The sequence below is a fragment of the Trypanosoma brucei genome, chromosome 6 (genome assembly GCF_000210295.1).
Source record: "Trypanosoma brucei gambiense DAL972 chromosome 6, complete sequence".
Taxonomy (NCBI): Eukaryota; Euglenozoa; class Kinetoplastea; order Trypanosomatida; family Trypanosomatidae; genus Trypanosoma; species Trypanosoma brucei.
The window spans coordinates 777,233-803,297 of NC_026739.1; the positions used below are offsets into that span (position 1 = coordinate 777,233).

Below are 26,065 nucleotides of genomic sequence, written 5' to 3' on the forward strand. Positions count from 1 at the left end.
GAGGGCGGCAGCGGCGGCGGAGTCCCATCATTCGTGAACGCATCACTTGAATGCCAGCGGGCAGCTTTCAGCGGCAGGTGACAACACAACCGATTCCGCATCCTTCCACTTTCGCGAATCAACTCAAAACAGCACCAACGAAACGAAGGCGTAGTTTGAAATACACCACGCGCATAGTAACCAGGTGTTGATTTGCTAAAAATTCGCCGCATCAGTCTCCTAAAGCAAATAAAAGGAAGGCACAGTACAGGATGAGAGCGACAAACACTATCAAAAATAAAATAAAATCAAAGAACAAGCCCCCGAGAAACACGAATAAGAATATATATATATATATATATATATATATATATATATATATATATATACATACGTATGGATTTGAGAACGGAACAATTCTGAAGTCATGTAATACGGCAGGAGTATGATTCACACAAACAACTCACACAACCTCTCACTTTCTTTCTCTTTGCAGGGGAAACGCAGCAGTCCTTTTTTTTTTTTTGTCTACGCGAGCAAGAGCGCGTTCTTCATTTTGCCTACATCCAGATCGGTTTCTTAAACGGGTGCGCGGATGGAGGTGAGCATGAGGGAGCGTTCCGGAGTAAATTTTCCACGGCAGTGCAGGGCTAAAAGATATTTAAAAAGGGAAAAGGAGTATGATTGTGTGGATCAAGGGGGAAGAAAGTAAGGCAGGCAATGTGTAGCAGAAATAAATTATAAACAAATGTAATTAACAAAAAAAAAAAGACCAACACATATCCGATGTATCGCTTTCAATTACAGAAAACATACACCACTTAGCCCCAAATCAAAACAAACACGCGCACAAGCACGGATTGCTAGTTAACATGGCTGCCGCAGCCTTAATTCCGCTAAAGGCTAGTCAAAAAGGACACCATGAAGTGCGCTACAGCAAATATCATTTAGAGAAATAACAAGCGTATGCGAGTTATACAGAACAAGCTAATAAATATAACAAATCAGTTGAGTACCGAAGTTGCTCCCCACCTAAGTTCGTCACAAATCGGTACCCTCCGCGTCGCTGCGTACGCATGGCATTTCCTTCAACCACGGTAAAAACAGAAAAACATAATAACAACAAGGTTTGTGTGGCATTCATTTGGGGTGGGCTGGAAAAGAAGATAAATGTATTCATGCATACGCACATACGTATGTACAGGGAGGGGAGGAGAGGGGGGTGGAGGAGTGTTTGTAATTCGGTCATTTGTGAAAACCGAAAAGATTTAGTGTCCAACACCTCTTATCTCTTCAAAAATTTCTGCGGTTTATCGAACACCCAACCGCGAGAAAATAAAGAGAAAAGGCGTGGAAAGTGTATGGGATCCATCAACCTTTCAGAGGGATGGAGAGTGTGTATCTACCAAACGATACCACCTCGTTGCGCATGAAACAGCTGCAACAAATTCAAATGTTTCTTCCCTCCCCATCTCGTCCACGCCCTTTTGAAGAGGAGAGGGGGAGAAAAGGAAAGATGCACGACAGGACCTTGCGACTGCAGAGTCGGGAAATGTGTCCGGTTCCCACTTCCTCCCGTCGAAACTTTTCTCACATTCAGATATCTATCAAATAATAATAATAATATACAAGATTCTGGGGATTAGGGGAAATGTATAGTAGAAAGACTTTGATTCCTAGGGTTGCGAATCGAAAAGTATCATTATATTTTTACTTTGATGTGTCGTGAAGCAGTTCTCCACCCTTGTGAATTTCTTTCGTTCAACTGATTCATTAGCGCGCATGCACGTGGCAGCTGCACCTATTCCTGTGTTTATACCTCACGGTTTTCAATCCAGTGAACGGAGCAACTCTCCTCGATGTCCTTCGCACCTTTTTTGTTTCCACGCAAGTCATTTTGCAGGTAAGTGCCACCACCGCCTTTGCACACCCAAACGCCCTCGTAGCGATTCCCATGAATTTTATTTCGCATCACATGTGGGCGACTGTTAGAGGTAACAATAATACCCGCACTGTAATTATTCAGCACTTCATTCTCTTCAATGACACCGGCACCTTCCTGAAACACATAAATACCTGCTTCTCTTCCTTGCCGAATAATATTTCTTGACACATTTGGCGAGGCCCGCTCTTTAATGAGAATCCCGGCTCGGTTGTTCCTCCGAATTTCATTTTCGACAATAATAGGGGCAGCTTCGGCACAACAAAAGATCCCTGCCTTTTGGTTGGCTGTGATGTGATTCCGTTTGAGGACAGCATTTGCACAGGGACCCTTCGCCACCACACCGAAACTGCCATTGTTTGCTATGTGGTTCTCTTCTACCGTACCATGTGCGTTATGTAAAAAAATTCCCGTAACTCCGCCATCCACCACATCGTTTCTTTTGACACATGCAGTGCTATCCTTTTTAAGCAAGAATCCGGCCAGTTTGCAGTTCTTCACCGTATTCTTTTCAAAGAGACCATGGGCCCCTTGGAGAACAACAACACCTGCGGTTTTGGTATCACATATATGGCAGTGGGAAACAATGGCATCTACGTCACTGTTTACTGTGATGCCACACCCATTTGAGCTTGAAATCCGGCAGCGGGATATTTTCCACTCACCCCCAACGAGAGATATGGCTCCAAAATGGGAATCCGCTTTATCATTTGCCTCAGCAGGCTCCACTGCGTATTCCTTCTTTGTCTGTCGAGCGATGTGACGAATGACGAAATTTTCTATAGTGCCCCTACCAGCTATGCAGTGTATAGCGAAGGGCCCATCACTTACTTCAACAATGGGTAGGGGATCTTCACCGATAATGCTCAAGCTGTCTGGTAAATCAGCTCCCAACACAAGTGGATCCGTGAACACAGCTGCTTCTTTGACCACAATATTACGTACATGAGATAGTCCTTTAACAGCCTGCAGCGCGGTTTGTAGCGTTGGGTAGTCCCTGGGGACACGAATTGTTGTATCTTTTATGTTCCGGCCCGCACCGCGAGCGAAAAAGTCAAACAAAGGTGTTACAATGTGAGGACTTGGGCTGAGACCGCTCCTATCACCACAAGATATGCGTCTCGGAGTCAGAAAACGTGATGAAGTGCTGCTTGCGCTCGATGCCCGCCACTTCACCAGTCGCATCGCCGAGCCGCTCTCATCTCTGAGCCAGTGAGTACGAGTACTTCGACCACTACACGTGACACTGTAAGGTGTACGCTCGAGGCTGCTGCAGCTCCGCCGGCTTCGACTTGCCTTTTCAGAATCTTTTTTGCACGACTGCACGCCGTTAAAGTTTGTGGGACTTGCCATGTGCTCTGTGTCACATTCATTGCTCAACAACGCTGCGAGCCTCGATGGTGTTGTACATCTAGGGGCGCTCGGTGTCGTGATACCATTGGATTGCATCACCGCACTTAAGATGGCGTCCAAACGACACGAAATGTCTTCGAGAGAGGGCCGATCATCAGGCAATCGATATAACATATCACGCAGAAGTTCTCCCAGATGTCCGGAGAAACCCATGTCCGTTACTTGTTTCACAACCTTTTCCACAATTGAAGGATTTTCAATCACACGACTGTTTATGGGCTGCTCCTGCAAGGTTGTAAGCTCTAACATCACCACACCTAATCCCCAAACGTCTACCTTTCCATCGTACTCCTCCTGGAGCATATGTTCCGGAGCGATGTAGAGCGGTGTACCTACAACTTTCTCTTGCGACATCCCAACCGCCACGGCCAAGCCAAAGTCACCAATCTTCATATTTCTACCCTCGTCTAGGAAAATATTTGTGGGTTTCAAATCTCTATGCAGAAACCCTTTCCCGTGAATGAATTTAAGTGCCAGAACGCACTGCTTCATCCACAAAACCACACGTCTTTCCGAAATGGGGTGAAATCCAGTTGCGACAAAGCTTCTCTTCGATTTACTTATAACCATTCCCAAATCCCCGTAAGTGCATAATTCCATAACGAGACAAACGCATATCTCATTTGGACCAATTTCCACCGCATCCTTGCCGCCTCCGCAGCTGTTATTCGTAACTACCCCAACTGCATCGACAGGCATGTCCTCACTACATCCCTGTGAGCCGGTTGAAATAGTCGTCTTTTTGGTAGGGAATTCGAACAGCAAGCGGCGAACTTCATTTGCGTCAGACACAAGAAAAAAATCCTTGTACGACACGATGTGTGGGTAGCGTAGTTGTAGCAGTACCTTGATTTCCTTTAGCGCTGCGTTAACAGACGAAATGTCGTGGCATCGAATTACTTTCATAGCGAATTTCCGCCCAGTTCGGACGTGAATAACACTAAGCACAGAGCCCTGTGCGCCACTACCAATTGGACGGTAAATAGTGTAATCCTCCATTGAATACTCGGGTGATTATACGCCTTTGTGCGCTAAAAGGGCACTAACAGTAATTATTCCCCTCCAAGGTACAACGCTAGGAAACAAAAGAAAAAAACCGTTGCGTGGCTCCCAAGATATCACAGGCAATAATGAATACAGGTTCAGCACACATCGTAAGGATGAGGAAGAGCGCAGAGTTTCGTTGTCAAAAAGTGCGGAAGTAGACGATAATTTGGTTGAGATAGAGAAACGATAAAATATATATGTATATGTTTCCTCCTCTCCATTTTTTGCTTGATTGGACCGGTGCAAAAGGGCGAATAACATGTTTGCAACTCCCACAGTCGATAACCATTCCAACAACAAACTCATGAAAGCAAACAAATACCCTACGATTTCTTAGATAGCAAGAAAATGTGTTTAGTAAAGAAGCTACGCAAAGCTATGCGTCTGTGCTTTACCCAGGGTTCCACGTAATGATCGATAGCACGTCATACCGTGCAACCAACATGCAACGGATGGGGGTGTTACTTTACCGCCCAAACAGTCTTTGATGAACAGTTCAGCTCCCTCACAATCAACGATATCATCCAAGTGCACAACTACCAGAGAATGCGGAACCGACTCAAATGCATCAAAACCAACACGACTGTCGAAGCGCGCCTGCACTTCGGCAGCGGTTTGGTTCACCTCCACCCAAAAACAAGCATCAGGTTTCATATTCTTCATGTTCTCCACAATACTGAGTAGACCTCTGTTACGGCATGCGGTGCGTTCAACACCAAGCTCATCAGCTACCTCCATCACCGCACTGTCAAATAAATGCTGAACAATCACTTCAGGGTTCACGCCACTTAGTTGCGACACCGCCTCCTCCCGTCTAAGCCTATCATTTAACAAATCACTATTTTGCACACTATTGTGATTATGGTCAATATTATTATGGTTCCCCGCAGCAGGCCCACTTAACGGTAGTTGGCAAAGGATGTCTTGTGGCTCTGGGTGGCCACCAGGGAAGCAATAATAGCCGGGATATTCACTCACTAGCGACGAGCGACAAAACATCACAGCCTTTTCGTCGGATGTCGTTGTAAAACACTCAATTCCGAGTGCACGAGCGAGGCATTTCCGCCTATCTATGCCGCCGTCACTGGTAGAACGTAAAAAATAGTCAACATTCGTAGCTACTCCCATACTGGATTTATAATCTGTTATTCCAAGTTGCAAATGGCACTTACCATTATCATACTGGACAACGTTATGAAGCCGGAATTTCAATCCGTTGTACAGTATTTTCCTTTCCAACCCCTTCATCAACTTCCTCCACGTCTCCTCAATGATGCTATGCTCCTCTGCGAGGCCTTCCAGCCGACCAAATGAGTCATCTACCGTAACTTCCACTCTGGAAGGAGGATACGGGTCTCCAGCACAATCTGCCGATGCGTTAAAAGCGAGGAAGATAGTTTCAAACCCGTAAATTGCACTCTTACTCATAACTTTCCCCTCTCCTTTTTTTTTTGACTCCACGCATATATGCCACTTTACAACCTTATGTCTAAAACAATTAAAACCCTTTCCATGCTACACACAAATACGTGGGAGGAAAAAGAGAAAAAAGGTGCCGCAGATACACACAACTACAGGGGTGATTAAACTAAGTTCCCTCGTCATAAAGAATGATTGATTAACGATGGGGTGCGTCTCCACAGAGATTTAAACTTTTCTCAAAACACACGAGCAGAAACAAAATAACAAAGAAACGACCGCGTTTCATGACAACGAACATTCAGTGGAGCAATGGTTATTACAGTGTTTTCATCTACAAAGGAACCGATCAACCCACTGAAGAGGTTAGACATTTAAAATAAATATATTGGAAAAATAAGAAACTGGAAATATGACCCGTACATTTTTTTTTAGACATAAGTTTACCGTTGCCCCATCAACTGGACTCCACCATTTGATGTTCCAATGGCGAGCACATTTTCTATGGGGTGCCAACAGATGGCTGTCGCCGTATCGGTGACTGGCAGTTTGTCCAAAACCGCACCAGAACCTACATCATAAATAAAGACATTACGAGTTTCGCTTCCAACGGCTACGAGGGCACCGGTTGGCGAAAACGCAACCCCGACGGCTGTCGCATTGCTGCGGTGCTGAGCGAGCTGACGAACAGAGCGCTTTTGCCTAATATCCCACAAACGCACTGTACTATCCATTCCCGCTGTAAGACACATGTGGAGGTGATTGCTTCCGATAGAGGCGTAACGGCCAGCTGTCAGCAACGCCACGCTGTGTATGGGTCGCGTGTGTGCTTCCTCTATCATGTTAATGTTTTGCCCAACATGTAAGTCATACACGCCGAATGACTTGTTTGACGCTGCCCACACCACAACATTGGAGGCGAAGTGATTGATAGCGTCGACCCCGACCACGTGCTGCGCCGACGGTACTGTAAACTCGAGTGCGGGCTTCATCTTTGATTCATTCCGCTTCCTATCCAAATCCCCTCCACCATCATCCAAACAATAACGACAGAAATTTACGCTGTTTGCAGTGGCATAGCATATAAACTTGTCCGTGTAAACAAATTTAACTGCTCGCACGTCCCTCCCCACCTTCTGTACGATATAAGGCGAAGCGCGCTTTGTAGGCCGCCACACGGCCACTACACCATCGCATGAGCCTGTGACCACAACAGGTGCGTTAAGAGACATATTAGCATCTATAGAGCTCAGGGGTGCAGTATGTACCCGTAATGCCGTTCCGTCACCCTCATTCTTTGCCACTGGCATCTTCAGCATAAAAGCCGATGCGTCACCAGATGCAGTTACCAGTGCAGAGCCACTGGCGGTAAATTTAGCCGATGTTATGACAGCACGGTGAATGGGAGAAGAAAGAAGAAATCTATTAGCGGCTGTCATCGGCTGAAGAGGTCGGTTGGACAGTGGCAAAAATTTGTATCGTGGAACGGCAACGGCTGTGGACGGATGCTTGGGTGCCCTTGTAGCCCTTTCACGCAACTTCTTCTGCCGCTGTTGCACACTCCACGGGACACTGGCGGTGTAACCGCTACTTTTGATAGGGCGTCCAAACGTCACCGGTTTATCCGTAGGCATCTTTTTATCTCTTGCAACGCTCGATTTTCCGGTGTTCCGGGTGGAAGGGACCTTCTGCTGATTATGTTGGGGAGGTAATTGCAGGGGTTCCAGTAGATGCGGGGGTAATGGAAATCGTGCGTGCATGATGTCGCTGGAAGGATCAAAAGAATCATCACATCCATCTCCCAAAATACCATCCACGGCAGACAAGTACAACAACTCTTGCGTGCCCGATACTAAGGCACACCATGAGCCATCTCTTGACGCCGCAGAAATCTGTGGAGTTTTCTCACCGAAAAATAACGTATTACTGTCTAATAATTCCATCGAATTTTTGTTGTAGTAAACAACCGCATCTGTGCGCATTACTACCATTATCGACCGACCAACGACCACTTCCATCACACGGACCCCTCCATAAAGGGATACATGCTCTGGTATATCGACATCCCGATATATCTGCTTCGTTACATCAAGGACGAAAAAAACCTGCAAATTGTCCTGCTGAACCAACTTTATTGTGCCGTCTGATAAACCAACAACAAGATGTCCTTCCTCACTACCTCCAACCGCAAAACATGTTACCTGTTGAGCTCGAGTTATAATATGACCATCCCTTTGGAGATAAGGTTCCACACTCCACCACTCTTCATTACAGTGGAGACTTACTAGATGATTTCCCCTTGAAATGGCAAACAAACTGCTGCCGCCAAAGGCAGCGAATGCTGCACCGGCTTCACCGTACCAACAACTGCAGTCCAGAAGCAACAGGGTAGGTGCCACACCATCCGCAAGATTGTACCGTAATCGGCAATCTACCAAAGTAATTCCACAAGGAGAACACACAGCTATGGTAGTGCCGTCGGTAGACCACACAACATGGGTGGCACCAGGTGGAACACCATTACAAAGGAACTCTTCATTTAAGAGAAGCACTTCATCCGCGTCATCGTCATCATCATCTCCGTAATCATCGTTTCCGTGTCCGAAAGACAACGCAGAGCTCCACGTGAAGAGAGCTGCTGACGATTCTCCAATAACCGCAACTTTCTCTTGGAATACGGAAAGAAGGATGGGCACAAATCCCATTTCCACTAGCGGATGCATGTTGGGCTCCTCTTCTCCACATTCCCATGCGTACATGACTGCCGGCCCACTGCCGTTGCTTTGACTACACCACAGTAATCGTTGTGACGATAGAGCCATGCAGTTCACAATTCCCCCATTTATCTGGATAGCGCGAGGTGTAGCTCCCGTTTCCTTATACATGGATGGGAAATCTTTATCTCCCCAGATCTTTTACTCTTGGTAATATGATACCGCGATAGTCTCCACGAAGTAAAGGTTGAACAAGAAAAAAAAGGTGAAAAATTTTTAAAAATGTGAACACATGTTGATTCCCATTTCCTTTCTTTTACTCTTGTGTCAATACAAGACTCTATAAATACTCCTACAAGCGTAAGCAGAGGGCACAGTGGAGTGACTTTGAGTGGGTGACATCCACAACACTTTACTCCTTATAATATTAACACCAAATCCGTCAACCATCTCGCAATGCCTTCCCACCCCCCTCCTTCAGCGTCACAATGACGAATCCTGAGAAAGCATGTGTACTGTGTTAAGGAAAAGTGCATTGCTCGCAACTTTCTTCAACTCAGACCTTTCACCTCCAGAACCACCAAGCACGGCTTCGCGAGTACTCAACTCCATGATGTGTTCCATTTCCTTCAATTGCAGCAGTACATCAGTTTCATCCCTCTCAGAGGGGTACACCGCGTGGCTGCGGCCCGTCTCCTCTTCGTTAGACTCAGTGGTATTGTCACTGCCGCTGCAAGCGCTTGCACCATCGTTGAATAAGTAATCATCTAATCGGTTCACATCGTCCCCTGTAAGAGTCTGCAGACGTTCTGCCTCCTGAGCATAAGCGTAGAGCCAACTGGTGCTGTGACTGCGAAGTGTCGGTACATTCATTACTTTACGTCGTAAGTTGCAGAGATAGCGCTGAGAGAAAATATCTTCACCACTCTCATTGCTTTCTTGAAGGTTTCCTCCACCTCCTTTCTTCACATCTTTGAGAAAACTTTCAATCACAGCTGCATGTGGCCCCGCTACCTCCCTCCGCAAGCGCTGTAGTGCAATTGTGAGCTGGAGTCCATGAAGAAGTTCCTCTTCTGTTGCTTCAACTGCGACGCAACTTTCGTCTCCACCACTTGCGGAACGCTGCTGAGGAAAATATGTCGTAGCGCAAAGCGGCGTCGAAATGAGCGATGGTGGAGCTGCTGAACAGTGTAGGTGGGCGAAAATGTAACGGGGAATGCGCAAAGGAACACGCACATAGCAACCACTTTGTGTCAGCATGCGGTATTCTTCAACTACACCGCGCACAATACTCTCTGCACCGGAGTACTGTGTTGGGGCAAGTGCACCATTCCGCAACCAATGTAGTGGCTGACGAGCGGTATGATGAAGCAGCGCAGCACGTGCAAGTGTTGGGTTTTTATCCACCAATTCGGCAACGGGTGCTGGAACCGCAACCACAGCAAGGTGCCACGACCCTTCACGCATAGTGGAGGCCACTCGGTGCGCCCACACTTGCAACGCTTCCGTCATTTCCTCCTCAAGGAAACGCTTCCGTACTGAATCGTCTACTTCAAGTAATGTAAGAAGAGGTTCCAACCTTTCATAGCATTTATCACGGAGGGACTGCTGCTTTAGGGACTTCTGACGGGGTCTCAACTGACCATTAGGTCGCAGGGGGACAACAAAAACGGAACCACCCATCATAATAACACGACCAACCATTCTCTGATGATAATCATATTCCTCTGCACCCCAGCGACTGAGGTATTCACCACGTGTTCCTTCAGAGTGTTCGATGATATCTGCAAGTTCGAGCAGCAACACATCCGTTTCTTCCTCCTCCTCCTCCTCCCCCTTTACCGTGCCTTCACTTTCCGTTACTGCTGCAGTTAATCCCTGAATGGCTTCGGTCAGGTCCAAAAGCATCATGGCGGTCACTCGCGTATCTTCATCGTTCCCCCCTAAAGATAAATAAGCCTCGAATGCGTAATAACCACACCTGTGAGTACCGGAAGAGAACAAAGTTTCCGGAAGAGGAAGAGGTGTAAGATTGCTAAAGAGATTGTCCTCCGTCCACAAATAGGAACTGGTGGCATGATAACTGCGCTGTGAGTGCTTACGCAGTGAATAAAGCAAATCATTACGTGTGGGCGGGGAATGTGAGTATGTACCAAGAAGAATCACATGTAGTACCATCAACTAACTGAACCCCTCTTACACCACCCCCCTCTCCTTTTTATTTTCTTTTCCTTTTAAATATTAAGGAAAACCAACAGGGTAAAAAAATGGAGTGAAAAATAAAACAGCAGCAAAGCAAACTTTGGAAGCAGCATGACCCATAGAAGTTATCTGCCCTGGTATCTATCCACTGATTCCCCATGTTATGCTGATTCAGTTTCTACAACCATTTAAGAGGAGGGGCAACAACAAAAAAAAGTAAAAAAAGGAGCGTACAAGTACACTGCTACAACACAATCAATAATAAAAAGGAAACAAATTACACTCTATTTCGTAAGTAGTCCCTCGCTTTTTGTCCTTGTTTCATGGAATAGAAAAATAAATGTATAAATATATATATGCATACATACGTATATATAAACACGAATGTAAGAATACACGTATATAATATATATATATATATGTCTATTGACGTTATCTAATTGTTTCTATAGTGTCAATATCATCCTACTTCCTTCTTACCACGTTTCTAAACCTCCGACATCTATGATACCTTGAAACGCTTTTGAGAGTACCACCATAAAAATTGTAAGTGGTGCTGATACTCGTTCAAGATTGAATACACATCAAAACACAAACTAACACATTACTCAGGAGTTCAAAACTGAAAAAAATTAAAAAATAAAAAAATAAAAAAAGCTAAACAGCGAGCCTCTGCGCCAAGTCATCCAGTGCAAAAAGGCGTCGCTCCGTTGCGCCAACCACATCTTCTTCCTCTTCCCCTCCCAAAACAGAGCCACTTGACCCCGCGTTCCTTACAGGTGACTGCAAACATGAACGTGACGTATCCTCCTTTGCAGGCGATACAAAGGCGGACAGACCGGCAACACTGCTGTTACCACTTTGTGTGCTTTGTCGGCTCTGTGTGGTGTATGAAGTGAAAGCACAATCCCTTTTACTCGTTTTACCGGAGTCTACAATTGTCCTCCGGTCGTCATCCAGATGCGATATGGAAAAACTTTGTGTGCTAAGCGCAGCCCATTCATCTTGCAGACCCTTTTGCGCATTAACAACTTCCACCACAATACGCTCTGCAGCAAACAGTCGCTCTGAGAGAATCATACGTTCCTCTTCCGCCACCTTCAACTTCTTTTCCAGCATGTCAATGCGGTCGAGCAAAGCGGAGGGATCAAACCCCTGAGGTGTTGCAACAGCCGCAGTTTCAACGATTCCTACTTTTGAGTTCGTTCTGTCATTCACAAACTTCACGTTAGGGACGCCATGACTGCGTTGGGAAGAAGCGGACGGTTTGATATCTCCTCCGCCTGCGGTTGGTGTCCTTTTCTGTTTCTCATTATTGGGATCCAGACCATACTTTTTCCCCCATCGCTCCAGTTGCACATCAATTTCTTCCAACAGTTGCACAGTTCGCGCATCGTCAACCATGTTATTGTTGAGAAACATAGGTCTCCTTATGTGTTGTGAACGCTTTTGCAGAAACAACACGGTTCAGGTTATTTTTTTCTCCTAACTTCTTTTACGGCTCTTTCCTACAACCCACAAAGCGACATCAATATCAACAGTAATAATAGTAATAAGAAGATCGTCGACGGGAAATAGTGAATGGAAATGGAAGGAAAACACAAGAGGAATGAATTTACGAGTATTGATGTGTGTGTGTGTGTGTGTGTGTGTCGAGGGGAGGGGAGACAACCATAATTCTAACGAAAGTACGACACGAATTTCATATTGATATTTGTACATTAACAGGCTGTTTCACTTATTCCTTTTATGGTTTATCCACCACTTCGTTTTGCCTCTCCGCCAGTTCGCCCAGCAGTTCAAATGAGCAGATGCAGTGCTACGCCGCAGTAAAAGCTAATTAATTAATGTGCCATGTATTTGTCTATAACGTTATTTTTACTTTCCTATATGTGACGTGGTGAGAAGATAAAAGAGAGTGATAATAAAAAGTGAAAATATTGTTCATTTACTTCTACAACTTAAAAAACTCAATTTGTAGCACCAAACATTATAATTTTCATGATATCCCGAACACTGGAGCGGATCACAGTGATCAATGTTGATCAAACGGAATGCACTGCATAAACAAGTAAACAAGCACAAGCGCACGACAGAAATGGAAAGGAAAAAAAAAACAAAAGTACTGTGGTGTGACGACAACAACAATAAAGACAGTACGATAATTTTATTTAAGAAAAAAATAATTAATTTATCGTCCATGCCGCGTTATTTACTTTTCCCTTACCATCTAGTACGTTTGTCTTTTTTTTTTTCAACTTCTGCATATGATATTGTTTCGCTTGTTTGTCTGCTGGTTCTGTTTTCCCTCCTCACATTTTCATATTTACTTGAAAAAAGGAAAAAAAGTAAATAAAGAAAAACATCTTTAGTAACAACAAAAAAAAGTAAATATTCCCCCCTTCGCTGTGGTTATATACACAAATATATATATATATATATATATATATTTATACATATATGTCTGACGAGGGTTAAAAAAAACCGACAACAAATATGCAAAAAAAAAAATCGTGAAGATTATATCTCACCACGTGTGCGAGTCTTAGTTTTTTTTATTTTTACAAAACAAATTCTCTACCTCACTAACACTATATGTGACGAATTTTATTTTTGTGTCTTCCGTGTTTTCCTTCAACTCCTTTCCTTCTTCAAATTATTTAATTTATTTTTCTTCGCTTTCGCTTTCCTCCAACCCCCACCCACTTTTTTTTTATTTTCCTTCATCTTTTTTTTTTAGATGTCCCCTTCTTTTTCCCCTTTGAATGGTGTGAAAACAAGAAAAAAAAGGAAAGGAAAGATGGAAAAGAAAAAAAACAACTTTCTTTGTTTCCTTCAATATATATATTTATTTATTTACCTCTCTGTTGTTGATTTCATTTCTACTGCCCTTTTCTTTTGTTCCCTTCCCCCACTCAACAAATACTTTTAAAATAATGCAAATAGATAAATATATATGTATTGTATATACGTATATTTGAACAACTTTCTAGTAAGGGAAGAAAAAATTTTAATGGATGAAAATAAATATTTCTTTGCATGAAAATGTAATGGGAAGCAAAGTGGTAAAAAATGTTGCGGAGTTTGCCCGACACGCAAATATTTTACTCCTACTTTCATCATATGTTGATGTTCCTCTTTTTTTTTCCCCCCTTCTTCTTTTTTATTTTTTTACTAATTTTCACTTTCATTTGTATTTCTTCCTCGTGAGGTTTTTCGTGACATATGCAAACATACACACAAAAACACAAAAAACATAAAGAAGAAAAAAAGAGGGAACGACAAGAAACAAAAAAAGAAATTGGTGAGTGAGCCTAACAGCCAGTCAAAATAATATAAAATAATAATTTTATTTAAAAAAAAAACGGCATAAATATAAATAAATACAAAACAAAAGGCATATATATATATATATACTCACACAAACACACATAAATATATAAATATATAAATATATATTTTAGAGGTGAAGAGGAAAGTTGGATACACATTTTCATAAATAAAAGCAAAATAGATTGAAATGAAATGAGAATAAATTTGAGGAGCTTTGTAAAGAGATGTTGGAAGAGGTGAGGATGGGGTGGAGGAAAGGAAATAATTTTCTTGACAAAGGTGCACGAGGGGTACGTGTCCACGCACACATTAAAATACGCGAGCGCAATAAAATAAATATGTGTAGGATATATATAAATTTATATATATATATAAAAAGAGGGAATAAATTTGTAGTGTTGACGCTGACAAAAAAAAAATTGAAAAAAAATTATACGAAGCTTACAAAAAGGCGTTAAATAGGATGTCCCGACCAACATCGTGTTCCACCACAGGAATCAAAATTATGAAATTGAAATAATTTCGCCGTCGGTTCTCGGATTGCACTCGCGCATGATCTAACAACAATCAAACATAAAAGAATCATTGCAAAGAAAAAGATAATAATGATAATAATAAAAACGAAGGTAAGTTCAGAAACCGGAGAAAACGATATTAACGGAAGCTCTCGAAGGTGATGTGGACCGTTTCCCAAAGAATTAAACATTACATAAAATTTTCCTTTTTATTTAAGTGAATTCTCTCTTTTCACTGAAATTTAGGTATTATTAGTGCTAACTACCATTTCCTCCTTTTTTTTGTTATGTTATTTCTATTCGTGCTTTTGCCTTTGAGTTTTCACTCCATGAATTCCGCAACACATGCTAACATACTCTCATGCATTTGATAATGATTTTTTCTTTTTCTTTCTTCATTTAACACTCAGTGACCTCTGTACGGCTTTCCTTCCACCTTCACAGATTCCTTCCATTTACCCCGTCTTTCTGATTTCGTAACTGCTTGTATTTTATTTTATTTCTCCTTTTCACTAACTTCACACACTTATTTTTTTTATATTTTTCTTTGATACAACGCTGCTGTTCCAGTCATTGTTCCCCCTTTTTCCCATCGTTTTCACACCTTTTTCAAAAAAAAAAAAGGTCATGTGCTGCTTAACTGCTGGGGGAAAACAATGGCTGAAGAGGATGTGAATTCCTCCCCTAGCATTCATAAAAATAATAATAATAAATGAAATAAAAAGTAATTTCTTTTGAACAATTAATATATAAATATATTTATATCCTCCCTTCATCGTTTTTCAATTATTATTATTATTATTATTATTATTATTATTATTATTTGAATTGCCGTCATTAACTACTCATTTTCAAGAAATGTGTTGACCTTCGCTCTTGAAGGTGTTTCCGTTTTGTTTGAGTACAAAATTGCAGATAAATCGCTTTCTTTTTTTTCTTTCGTCTTCTCCCTTTATTCAATTTCTGTATGTACTCCTTTTGTAAAAATATATATAAATATATAAATATATATATCTTTTCTCGATTTCAACAGACATTTGCCAAAGGGAAGTGTAATGAGGCGAGGCGGGAGGGAGGGAAGGAAGGGAAGGAGTTGATGATGATGATGAGAGGAAAGGAAGCAGCACGACACCGTAACTGCAAAAATATCTCAAAAATGAAAAAAAATTAATAAAAAAAAAAGACATAAAACAAAGCAAACGGAAAAGTAGAAAAAAGCATCCCCCTCAACAAAAGACAATGAGGATGCTCTCAAAAAAAAGGGAAAGAAAGGAGAAAAAGGGGGAGGAGAAGTCATGCAACAAAAACAACAATAATAATAATAAACAGATAATTTCGAAAAAAAAATTAAAAACGATAAGGAAATGAAAAAAAATGTAAAATAACGACTTTTACAACACCAAGAAGTTGTTTCAGAATAATATTGCAGTGACCATATTAATAAATGCAAACACACGCTTGCATGAAGACGTTGTAACCCCCTTTTCCTCTCTGTTCTATTCCCTTATCATCTCCTTTTAAATCCGTTCATCCATTCATTCATTCACCTGTTTAAACATTTAAGCATTTACTTGATCCGTCTTTTTCTTTCCTTTTCTTTACAATAACACGAGACTTTCAGGAGTTGTCGGTGAATTAATTTCCCAGTTTGAGCGAAATGAAATTCACTAACAGAAGAATTTTTAAAAATTGGAAGCATTTCTTCATTGCCATTTAAGCAATAAATGGAGAAGCAAAAAAAAAAAAAGAATGAATAATACATTTTAAGAAAAAAAAAAAGGAAAAAAGACTCTGAAGGTAAATAATAGGAGAAAAACGATTTGATGGGGGTTTCTGTACAACCTCATATCGTTTTAACCATATTTTAATTGCTTTCTCGGTCTTTCGAGTGTAATATTGTTGTAATATTTATCATTGTTATTTTTTGTATAACATATAAGTCACCTTTATGTATTATTATTATTATTATTATTACACCTTTGCTTTTACTCCCTTTTACCTCTTTGTTTCCATTTGAATAACCCCTACCTTTTCTCCCCCTCCTCATAACACATGACGGAAATACATAAAACCTGCGCAAAAACGAGGTAAATTATAATACAAATACACAAGAAAAAGATTTATTTATTATCTTTTTAAATAATCCTTCTTTTTTTTTTTTATTTGACTCTACAACAGAATAAAATGAAATTGAAACAGTAAACAAGGATGTATCGACAAAAACAGAGTATTTGAAACGAAGACACCCAGTTTGTCGTTGTTTCCTGTATTTCATTTTCAAAAAAAAATTATTTAGTTCGTCTCTTTCTTTTTGGTTAAACTCTTTTTCATTGCCTTTCCCTCACCACAAAGGTATCATAATTGCTACAATAACAGAAATAACAGCAACAGTAAGACTAATAATAGTAAAAACAATAATAATTGCATTCATTTTGAGCAGTGCTTTATTTTTTAAAAAAAACTTATTGTTTTTTAATTTCAATGCATTTCACCTCTATTTCTTCTAATTTCTCCCTCTCCCCTTTTAATTCCTCTTTTTTAAAAATGAATTGGGTGCGTTGTTTCCTTACTAACTTTTGTTCTCGACTTTTATTTTTTTCCCCCCTTCCATTTGCTCATTAATTAATTAATTCTCACATTTGATTGACTGATTTATTTATTTATTCACATTAAAATAAAAAAAAAAATCGATTTGTTCCTTGTGCGTTTTCTTTACTTCACTTCGCTTAACTTCACCGCTCGAAATGGTGCAATGCAAACCCGTGGGAAGAAAAGAAAAAAGAGGAAAAAGTTACCGTAATTATTTCCTCTTCTTTTCTTTTAGATTTGTTACTATTTTTTGTTTTTTTTTCCGATCCTTCCCTATTTTTTTTTTTTATAAGGACAAAACAATAAAAGGCAACCCCAAATACTCCTTGGTAAAAAACGGACATAAAATAGAAAAAGACACATTTCCACATTTCCCCTTTTAAAACATACATGCGTAAACACCGCAGCATGTGGAACAAAATATTTTAAAGCTGCTTTGCAAAAAAAAAAAATTTTATCCCTCAACACAAACATTTACACATATATTCGTAAATTTATATGCTCAAGTTTTTGTTTACTTTCCGTGGGATTTTACTCATTTCGTTACTTTGTTCAGTTGTTTCTTCTGTTTAAATTATTATTTGAATATATCCTCTTAGGTTGATTTCCCTCATAATTTTCACACACATCACCAAGTACCGGGAGGGATAAAAATTAAAGGGAAAAAATTTTTAAAAAATAAGTAAATACAAAACTAGCATTATTAATAACAATAATAAAGAAGGAATCACATGAGAGGAGGAAAAAAGAGTCAACAACAGGGAGGCTGAAACCCCCACCCCACCCCCCTCACACACACACACACATACACACACACACACACACACACATATATATATATATATATATTGACACATATAAAACTATAAATAATCACATAACTTAACCACTCCCCACAATTCTTATTATTGACTGTCTTTTTTTTTTTCTTTTCCCCCCTCTTCCTCTTCCTCTTCTCCTTCTATTCTCTTTTTAACACACGCACACCACAACACCGCAACCATACGCCGCCGCCGCCACCGCCTTCCCCTTCGTTTCAATAGCCTCTGGTGGAAATGACCATTATCACACAACTGCTGCTGTTATTGTTGTTATTAATACTATTTGTATTAATACCATTATTAATGTTACCATTACCAGGGTCCATATACAAGTGTTCGCTGTGGGGGAAGTGGCACGAGTGTTGTATCCACCGCAGGCACTAAAAGAGCAGTAGGTGGCGCATTGAATTTAGTCGGGTGCAAGTTAACAGCATTGGGAGTGAGAAAAACCTGTTGTCCATTGCCCAGCACAAGTACACCATTGGCAGCTGGACAATCTGCAGTTTGTAACGGCACAGTTGCAGCAGCCCCGTCATAACTCACATCAACTGGCAACAGTGGCGGCATTGCTGCCACTGGTGAGGTTGAAAAATATAACGGTTGCGCCCGAGGTTCTACCTCCACCATCGGTGCCACTATTTTCGTTTTCGTCACATGATGTGCAGCGGGGGAACATGATGGTGAAGTTTCCGTAGCGGATTGCGACACCTGAGTTTGATTTAAACTCACAACACCGGGCCGTGGAGGCGGGAACAGGCAAGCGCCCTTCAGCGCAGGTCCGGGTGCCAGTCGTCCCTCTTCACGCCGCCGTCGTCGCTCACGTTTCGCCTCGTCGGTATCGGCATATTTAACCATGATGGGAGGGCCTCCGAAGTGGTTGGAGTTGCCGTGTAATTTATCCAGCACCCGTTGGGCGTTCTGAGGAGTGTCAAACTCAGCGTAAACAACCCAAACGGGATTGCCATGATGATCTCCACGCATTGCGCAATACTCAAGAGGGGCGAGGTTTGAAAGGAAATTTTGCACCTCCCGTTCCCCCATGGTGGTGGGGATATTTCGGATATAAACTGCCCGTGATGGTAACGTGACTGCTTTGCCGTTGTGTTGTGAAGGATAAATGAGGAGGTTGAAGCTGCTATTGCAGACACGCACGAGTTTGCGGTTGAGACGTTCATAAGCCGTCCTCCCTTCCTCCTCCTTATCAAAAAGTACAAAACCAAATCCTTTGCTGTTGCCAGTGGAGGGGTCTAACATTATCTTAGCACCAAGTGGGTTGAAATTACTAAAAATTTGAAGCAAGTCACCGTCACAAAGGTGACGTGGTAACTTTGCTACGAACAAATTACTGTACCACATTAACGCTTCTGGTGCTAAAGTGTTGCTGTTGAAGTGGAGTTTTTTTTTTAATGTTTTGTGTTTCCTGTTTGTGCTTGTGCTTGTTCTTGATGGGATAACGATGTCTGTCCTTCCTTATGTTTTCTTTTTTCCTTTAACTCTTACCCTTTTCCGATTTGTTTAATATTATTATTATTTTTTCTTTTTCACGTAAACGTCTTTTTTTTTTTCAATTGCTTTCTTCTTCTAATCTTTATACCAACCCCTTCTCCCCTTGCGCGAATGGGGTGGATCTATTATTTTATTCGTCCCTTTTCAAAAAAAAAAAACAACAACAACAACAACTGGGCACCCCGTTTTTTACCGCTTTTGATTGCTTCTCCCCCTTTTTGCTTTTCGTTGTTTTTATTCCGTATATATTTAAATATTTATGTATTTAAATATTTAGAGGTGTATAAATTGTCTTTGCTATTGCTCCTTTTCTTTTTCCTTCCTTCGTCTCTTTCTTGTTTGCGTATCTCTGTTAGTTGTTCTTTTTTTTTTTTGGAGGAAAGGGATATGTTGGGTCCCGTTTCTATCAATCAAGAAAGTGATTGATCGATGCAGAAACAACACGAACCGTCTAACCTCTTATTTTCCTTTTTTTTCCCTTCTTTTTCTTCCTTTATTCCTCTTTATTTTTTTTGTTACTTTTGTTCTTTTTGCTTTTAAACTTGTGAAGAGTTTTCTATTATTATTATGATTTTACTTTCCCCTTCTTTTTTTTCTGGTTTCCAACCTAAAGGCAATAAAATTGTGATTTTCGTTTGGTAGGTTGTGCGGAGTATCTCAACAGGTCCTGTTGGCGCTCAATGACGATCCCACCACCACGTGATTCACCTAAAAAAAAAAAATTAATTAAAAAAAATTGCCTTTGCTTATTTATTTATTCCTTTTGGGTTGCCTCCGCTTTTTTTTCTTTTTCCTTTTTCCTTTATTGGCTCCAATAATCTCCTTTTTTTTTGTCTTCCTTCCCTTATACAAGACGGGAAAAAACTGTGATTTGCCTGTTTTTCCTTCTTTAATCCTTTTTTCTTTTTTTTTTAAAAAACAAAAAAAACAAAAATATATATATATATGATTGATCTTATTTTTTTTCTCCCTTCCCCCTAATTTTTTTTTTTGCTTCGTCTCCCTTTTACAAGCCTTCTCCCTTCAATCTGGTCAAAGCTGTCTTTTTCGATATGTTTTTATTTTTTTTTTATTTTTTAGTTTTGTTTTGAAGGAGAGTACAAATAAATAAATAAATAAAAAAGACATTTAAATTAATGAAGTTAAGTACAAGCAGAAAGGAAGAGAAGAGAATGAAATAAAATAAAAATATGTATTGATTGCACAATAGGTGAAATGCACATATATAAATGTAGAAATAAATGAATGCATGTTTTTATGGGGGAAATATATATATATATATATATATATAACAAAATATGATATAAAATAAAATAAATAATATTAAAACATTAAGTTTGTTTTCAATTTCAAATACAATTGCTTAATAAATCTCTACAATTCACAGATTTTAATTAATCGCCACATCGCATACCGCCACAACATACAGAAATGCACACATGTATGTGTTCAAAACATATGAATTATATGCTTCTAAGAAAAAAAATTTAAAAAATGTATATATATATACATATATAACTATATGATTTCAACTAAACTATACTTGTGCTATTTAAAGTGAGGGAGTGGGGGAAATAAAATAAGAAAAAAAAAGAAAAGCGGGGAAAAAAAGAAATATATACAGACGAGTATATATTTATATATATAGATATATAAATGAAGTATTATTCTTCAGGATAGTGGCAAAATATAAACAGACGCCAAACAAAGATTTGGGTGCAGCATTAAGCAGTGAGGCAAGTGAAAAAAAAAATTAAAAAAAAACATTACTCATTTTTTTTTTTTAGTTTGTTTTTTTTTCTTCGATGATGTGTCTTTTGACGAGAGGGAATAGTGAACATAATATAAAAATAGACTTCAGTAACACACAAAAAAAAAGTGAAAAAGAAAGAAAAAGAAAGGGGAAGATACGTGGGATGAAACGAAAACAAAAAAAATCTGAAAATAGGAAAAATCAAATGAAAAAAAAACACCAAAAAAAAAGGAAAAGATAAAAATTAAAAAAAATCGGCACAACATTAAAAACACACAAACAAAATGGAAATTTGAAAAAAAAAAGGAAATAGAGAAAAGAAGATTGATGAAAAGAAAATTAAACCAAAATGGTCAAACATACACAAACACACACAATCACACACACGCATACATAAATACATACATACAACAAAAAAAAAAGGGCATCGGGTAACGGGGTACTACTTATTATTATTATTATTATTATTTTTTCCTTCCCTTTTGAAGCATCATTTCATTTCATTTTGTTTTTTTTCGTTTTGATCCTTTTGTTTCATATCCAGTGCCCAAAATTTTTGTTGCCTTCTAATCATTTCTCGAAACCCACAAATCCTTTTTTTCTTTTTTTTTCTTAAAAAAAAAAGAAGAAGAGTTAAATATAAAATAATAATAGTAATAGTAATAATAATAAAGAGTCCTCTCTTCCCACATTTTCGTTCTTTGTAAATTTAATTTAATATTATTTTTTCTCTCTTCAGTGGTGCGCATAAAAAAAAAAAAAGAACACATGAAAAAGTAACTTCTCCATAATTGGGTTGAATTTCAGGAGATTTCGGAATGAAGAGGTATCACACAAAAAGTGAAAAATAATTTTAAATTTAAACCACAAAAATGAAAAATAAAAAGCAAAAAAAGTAAAAAAAAACAAAACAAAAAAGAGAGAAAGAGAAGTGTGAAAGAGAAGTGTGAAAGAAAAGAAGCAAAAAGGTAAAAAAACGGGGTTGAGAGTAATGAAATGAAGTGGATATGAAGTGATTACGTTTGGGCACGTAAAAGGTCACAAAAAAAAAAAGGAAAACATTTTTTTAAAATAAAAATGATGGAGAATTTGAGGGGAGTGGCAAAAAACAAAAAAACAAACAAACAAACAAAAACACACACACTTCCTTCCAACTCTCTCCCTACCCGTATAAATAAATATCTCATATTTGCTTCATTACTTCATTTCACTCATTTTATTTTACTTTTTTTTTTTGTAAATCTCTTCTTTTCATCACTTGTGTATCATTACTCCGATAACATTTCATTTCCCTTCCTCCTTTTTTTTTTCTCTCTATCTCTATCTCTTTTTCTTTTTTTAATTTGTTCCTTTTTATGGGGTCTCTTTCAGGCAATGGCACAAAAATGGTAATGATACCAATGGAAGTGTAAACAATAACAAAAAGAAAAAAAAACCGAAAAAAGATGACGGTACCATCGGCGCCATTTTTCTTTTTTTTTTCAAAGGAAGCAGCGGTAATAATAATAATAATAATAATTGTAGTAGTAGTAATTGTTGTTGTAGTAGTGGTGTTGCTTTCTTTTTTTTTTCTTCTTTTGTGTAACATCAACACCAGAAAAAAAAAATTCTTTTACAAAAAATTATTTTTTTAAAAAAGAAAAAAAAAGTAACACACAAACAAACACAAACATTTTAAGGAACGAAAAGTCGTAAAAATATTATCCAGTAATGCAAAATGAAGTGACACTTGCAAACTTCCTCCTGTTCCTTTTCCTGCTCATGTCCTGTTGTTTTCCCCCATCCCTCAGCCCTTTCCTTTTTTTTTAAAAAAAAAATTACAACACACACAAACACACAAACACATAAATAAATATATATATATATATATATATTTACTTATTTATTTATAAGGAAAAAGTGAAAATAAAAATATAATTATTTATATATATATATAAAGAAGTCCCCACTTTTTTTAAAAAACTCTTTGTTAAGATCAAAAGAAAAAAAAGAAAAAATTACTATTTTTATTCTTATTGTTGCTATTTCTTCTTCTGGTTTGTTTGTTTGCTTCCTGTGTCTGATTGTAATTTTTTTAAAAAAAAATTTTCCCTACGTGACCATTATATTCCCAACATTTGTCACATCTCCTTCTTCGTACCTCTTCATGTTCAAATTGGCGAAATCAATGCGAGAATATAAATAAATAAATAAATATATTTATCTATTTTTTTTTCCTTCTTCAACTGTTTCAATAATAATTTTTTTGTATTTATTTCTTTCCTTTTTTTTTGTTACTTTTGCTTCCTCCTTCTTTTTTTTTTCTTTCCTCCATTATAACTTGTAGTGCCTCCATTTCCTTTTCCTTTTTATTTTTTTTCATTCCCATTTCTTTATCTTTCATCATCATCATCATTTCTTTTTTCTTCTTCTCACGTTCCGCTGTCATTTTATTTCTTTTTATTTTTATCATTTTCGAGTAAACCTCCGCCCCCCTCATCTCAACCACAGTCCCATCATTAATTCTTTATTATTTTTTTTCCTTTTCTCTTTTTTTCTCTTCTCTTTTTTTTTCTTTTCTCCTCCCCACACCAAAAAGGAAAAAAAAACAAAACAAACAAAAATAAATAAATAAATAATTTTTTTTTAAAAGAAGATCTCGACGCGATTATCCTCGTGGGGAGTCGTATCATATCGAAAAGGAAAGAAAAAAAAAGAAGAAATGCGGGAGAGATGAATAAAAGATAAATATATAAAAAGAAAAGATGAGGAGAACACATACAAAAAACATAAACATACAAAAAAAATTAAAAGAAATAAAAAGAAATGGATGAAAAGGTTCAGATATGGAAAAGAGGAAAGGAGACACCAAAGCTCAAACATTAGGGGAAACAAAAAAAATTTTAACAAAAAATAAGAAGAACAGATACAAAAACTAATGAGGGAAATATTAAAAAAAAAACAACAATCAGACAAACGCAAAACATGAAAACAATAGAGGGGGGGAATAATAAAGGTATAAAAAGAAACAAAAAAAACAAATTTTAAATAAAAACAAAGCAGAAAGAAGAAAAAAAAAGAAAAAAATGAGAAATCAAAAAAAAAAACAGATGCCTCCTTTGCATTTACTTAAGACCCTTCAGGACAGATGCGTTGAAAAGGGCATCGTATTGCATTTATGTATGTTGTGCGTAAAAATAAATATGGAAATAAATGAAGAGAAAAGGAATTAACGAAAAGTCGTAACGCTGTAAATAAGGAGAGAATCCCCCCTCCTTATGCATTCTTCGCTTATTGATGTAATGCTTCAATTCGCTTCATTCGTTGAATCAAAATTTTTTTTTTTAAAATTGTTTCTTTCTTCCTTTCTTTCTTGCACTGCACTCTCCTTTTCCTTTACTACTTCATATTTTCCCATGACATCACATACATGCATAAATGCACACACATGTAAATAAACCAACTTATATTTATATATTCATAACACACGGTACAGTACAGTGTGATGCCCGAAATGAAAAAAAAAAAATCAAAACCAAAAACAAACCAAAAATAAAAAAAAAGACATTGAAAGAAGGAAACAGAATAAATCAACGAGTGTTACGGATTGGAGGCGAGAGAAGGCAAAAGTACGTGTGATTAATTATAAAACAAAAGTGCAGGTGAGGAAAAATTAGTGATACCGCTGATGATGATAATGATGAAAATAGTTACAAAGTGGAAGCTAAAGGTGACGTGATAATAATAATAATAATAAACAACTGAGATATATATTTAAATATAAGTTAGAAATAAAAAAGAAAAAGAAATGCAGCGAAGCTCACAACGAACAAAAAAAAGAAAAAAAAGCAATGATTCGACCGAAACAATGAGTGAGTGTGAGTAGGAAACAAAAGAAAAAAAAGATATAAAGAAAAAAAAACAAAAAGGAACCATGAACAAAAACTGCGCGGATAAATAAACAAAAAAACAAAAACAATATCACAAAAGGGTTTGTATGATCGTGGCACTCCGCGGCAACACCAGCATCATTTATTTTCTCCTTTACGGTACGCGCGCCAGAAAATGGCTTGTCAGACTTTTTTGTTGCGCATATTTTTTTTTTTAAAAAGGAAAATTGAAAAAACAAACCTAAAATTAAAACTTTAATATGAGAACAACAACAACAAAAAAAAAAGATGATATCAAAACAAAAATAGGACCCTCATTGCCCATTGAAAAGTAAACTAAAAGATTTAAAACATAAAAAAAAAACAACAGCTTAAGGTCTGATACTGACAGAAGAAGAACAACAACAAAAAAAAAAGAGAAAAAAGAAATTAGCATTTCTTTCCTTTCTTCTTCCTCTTCTTAATTTCATTTCATCCACGAAAATAATCGGTTACAAAAAAAAAAAGGAGAAGTAGATGTGGGGAGTTTTTTTTTTAAACAAAAAAAAAAGAGAAATAAGGGCAATCTGAAAACTTGAAGTCGAGCCTTCGCACCCATAATAGTAATAATAATGATATTAATAATGAAACTGCGCGGTAACTTTCCCTCACCTCTCTTCCCCATATTTATGTTTTCTTTTTTTTTCCTTTTAATTAGTCATCAGATCCTTTGGTCTTATTATTATTATTATTTATATTCCTTCTTTTATTTCTCTTCATTTCATTTTTCTCATTTATTCTTTTGGTTACCTATCTGTTGATCTATTGATTGATTCATTTTGCATCGCTTTCCTTTTCCTTCTCTCCTTTTCTTTTGTGCTTTTGCATATTTTTTTTATATCTTATTCTCCTTTGCATTTTTTTTTTTGGTAAAGTGCGGAAAGGGAACTAAGAGGAATTCCTTTTAAAAATAAAAAATAAATC

At 38.2% G+C, this 26,065-nt stretch overlaps 6 protein-coding genes across 6 annotated transcripts; all 6 read right to left on the reverse strand.

Annotated features, from left to right (window-relative positions):
• Window positions 1–1,792: 1,792 nt before the first annotated feature.
• TbgDal_VI3180 (protein kinase, putative) lies at window positions 1,793–4,333 on the reverse strand (the record flags this gene model as incomplete). The annotated part of the gene is made up of 1 exon (XM_011775823.1): window positions 1,793–4,333. One exon carries the CDS (start codon window positions 4,331–4,333, stop codon window positions 1,793–1,795), a length of 2,541 nt encoding a protein of 846 aa, XP_011774125.1.
• A 414-nt stretch (window positions 4,334–4,747) lies between these two features.
• Window positions 4,748–5,809, reverse strand: TbgDal_VI3190 (hypothetical protein, conserved; the record flags this gene model as incomplete). Its single annotated transcript, XM_011775824.1, has 1 exon — window positions 4,748–5,809. One exon carries the CDS (start codon window positions 5,807–5,809, stop codon window positions 4,748–4,750), a length of 1,062 nt encoding a protein of 353 aa, XP_011774126.1.
• A 434-nt stretch (window positions 5,810–6,243) lies between these two features.
• Window positions 6,244–8,685, reverse strand: TbgDal_VI3200 (hypothetical protein, conserved; the record flags this gene model as incomplete). Its single annotated transcript, XM_011775825.1, has 1 exon — window positions 6,244–8,685. One exon carries the CDS (start codon window positions 8,683–8,685, stop codon window positions 6,244–6,246), a length of 2,442 nt encoding a protein of 813 aa, XP_011774127.1.
• Window positions 8,686–8,997: 312 nt separating this feature from the next.
• On the reverse strand, window positions 8,998–10,692 carry TbgDal_VI3210 (hypothetical protein, conserved; the record flags this gene model as incomplete). The annotated part of the gene is made up of 1 exon (XM_011775826.1): window positions 8,998–10,692. The coding sequence occupies one exon, from the start codon at window positions 10,690–10,692 to the stop codon at window positions 8,998–9,000; it is 1,695 nt and encodes a 564-aa protein (XP_011774128.1).
• Window positions 10,693–11,373: 681 nt separating this feature from the next.
• On the reverse strand, window positions 11,374–12,138 carry TbgDal_VI3220 (hypothetical protein, conserved; the record flags this gene model as incomplete). The annotated part of the gene is made up of 1 exon (XM_011775827.1): window positions 11,374–12,138. One exon carries the CDS (start codon window positions 12,136–12,138, stop codon window positions 11,374–11,376), a length of 765 nt encoding a protein of 254 aa, XP_011774129.1.
• A 6,148-nt stretch (window positions 12,139–18,286) lies between these two features.
• Window positions 18,287–19,330, reverse strand: TbgDal_VI3230 (RNA-binding protein, putative; the record flags this gene model as incomplete). The annotated part of the gene is made up of 1 exon (XM_011775828.1): window positions 18,287–19,330. The coding sequence occupies one exon, from the start codon at window positions 19,328–19,330 to the stop codon at window positions 18,287–18,289; it is 1,044 nt and encodes a 347-aa protein (XP_011774130.1).
• Window positions 19,331–26,065: the final 6,735 nt, after the last annotated feature.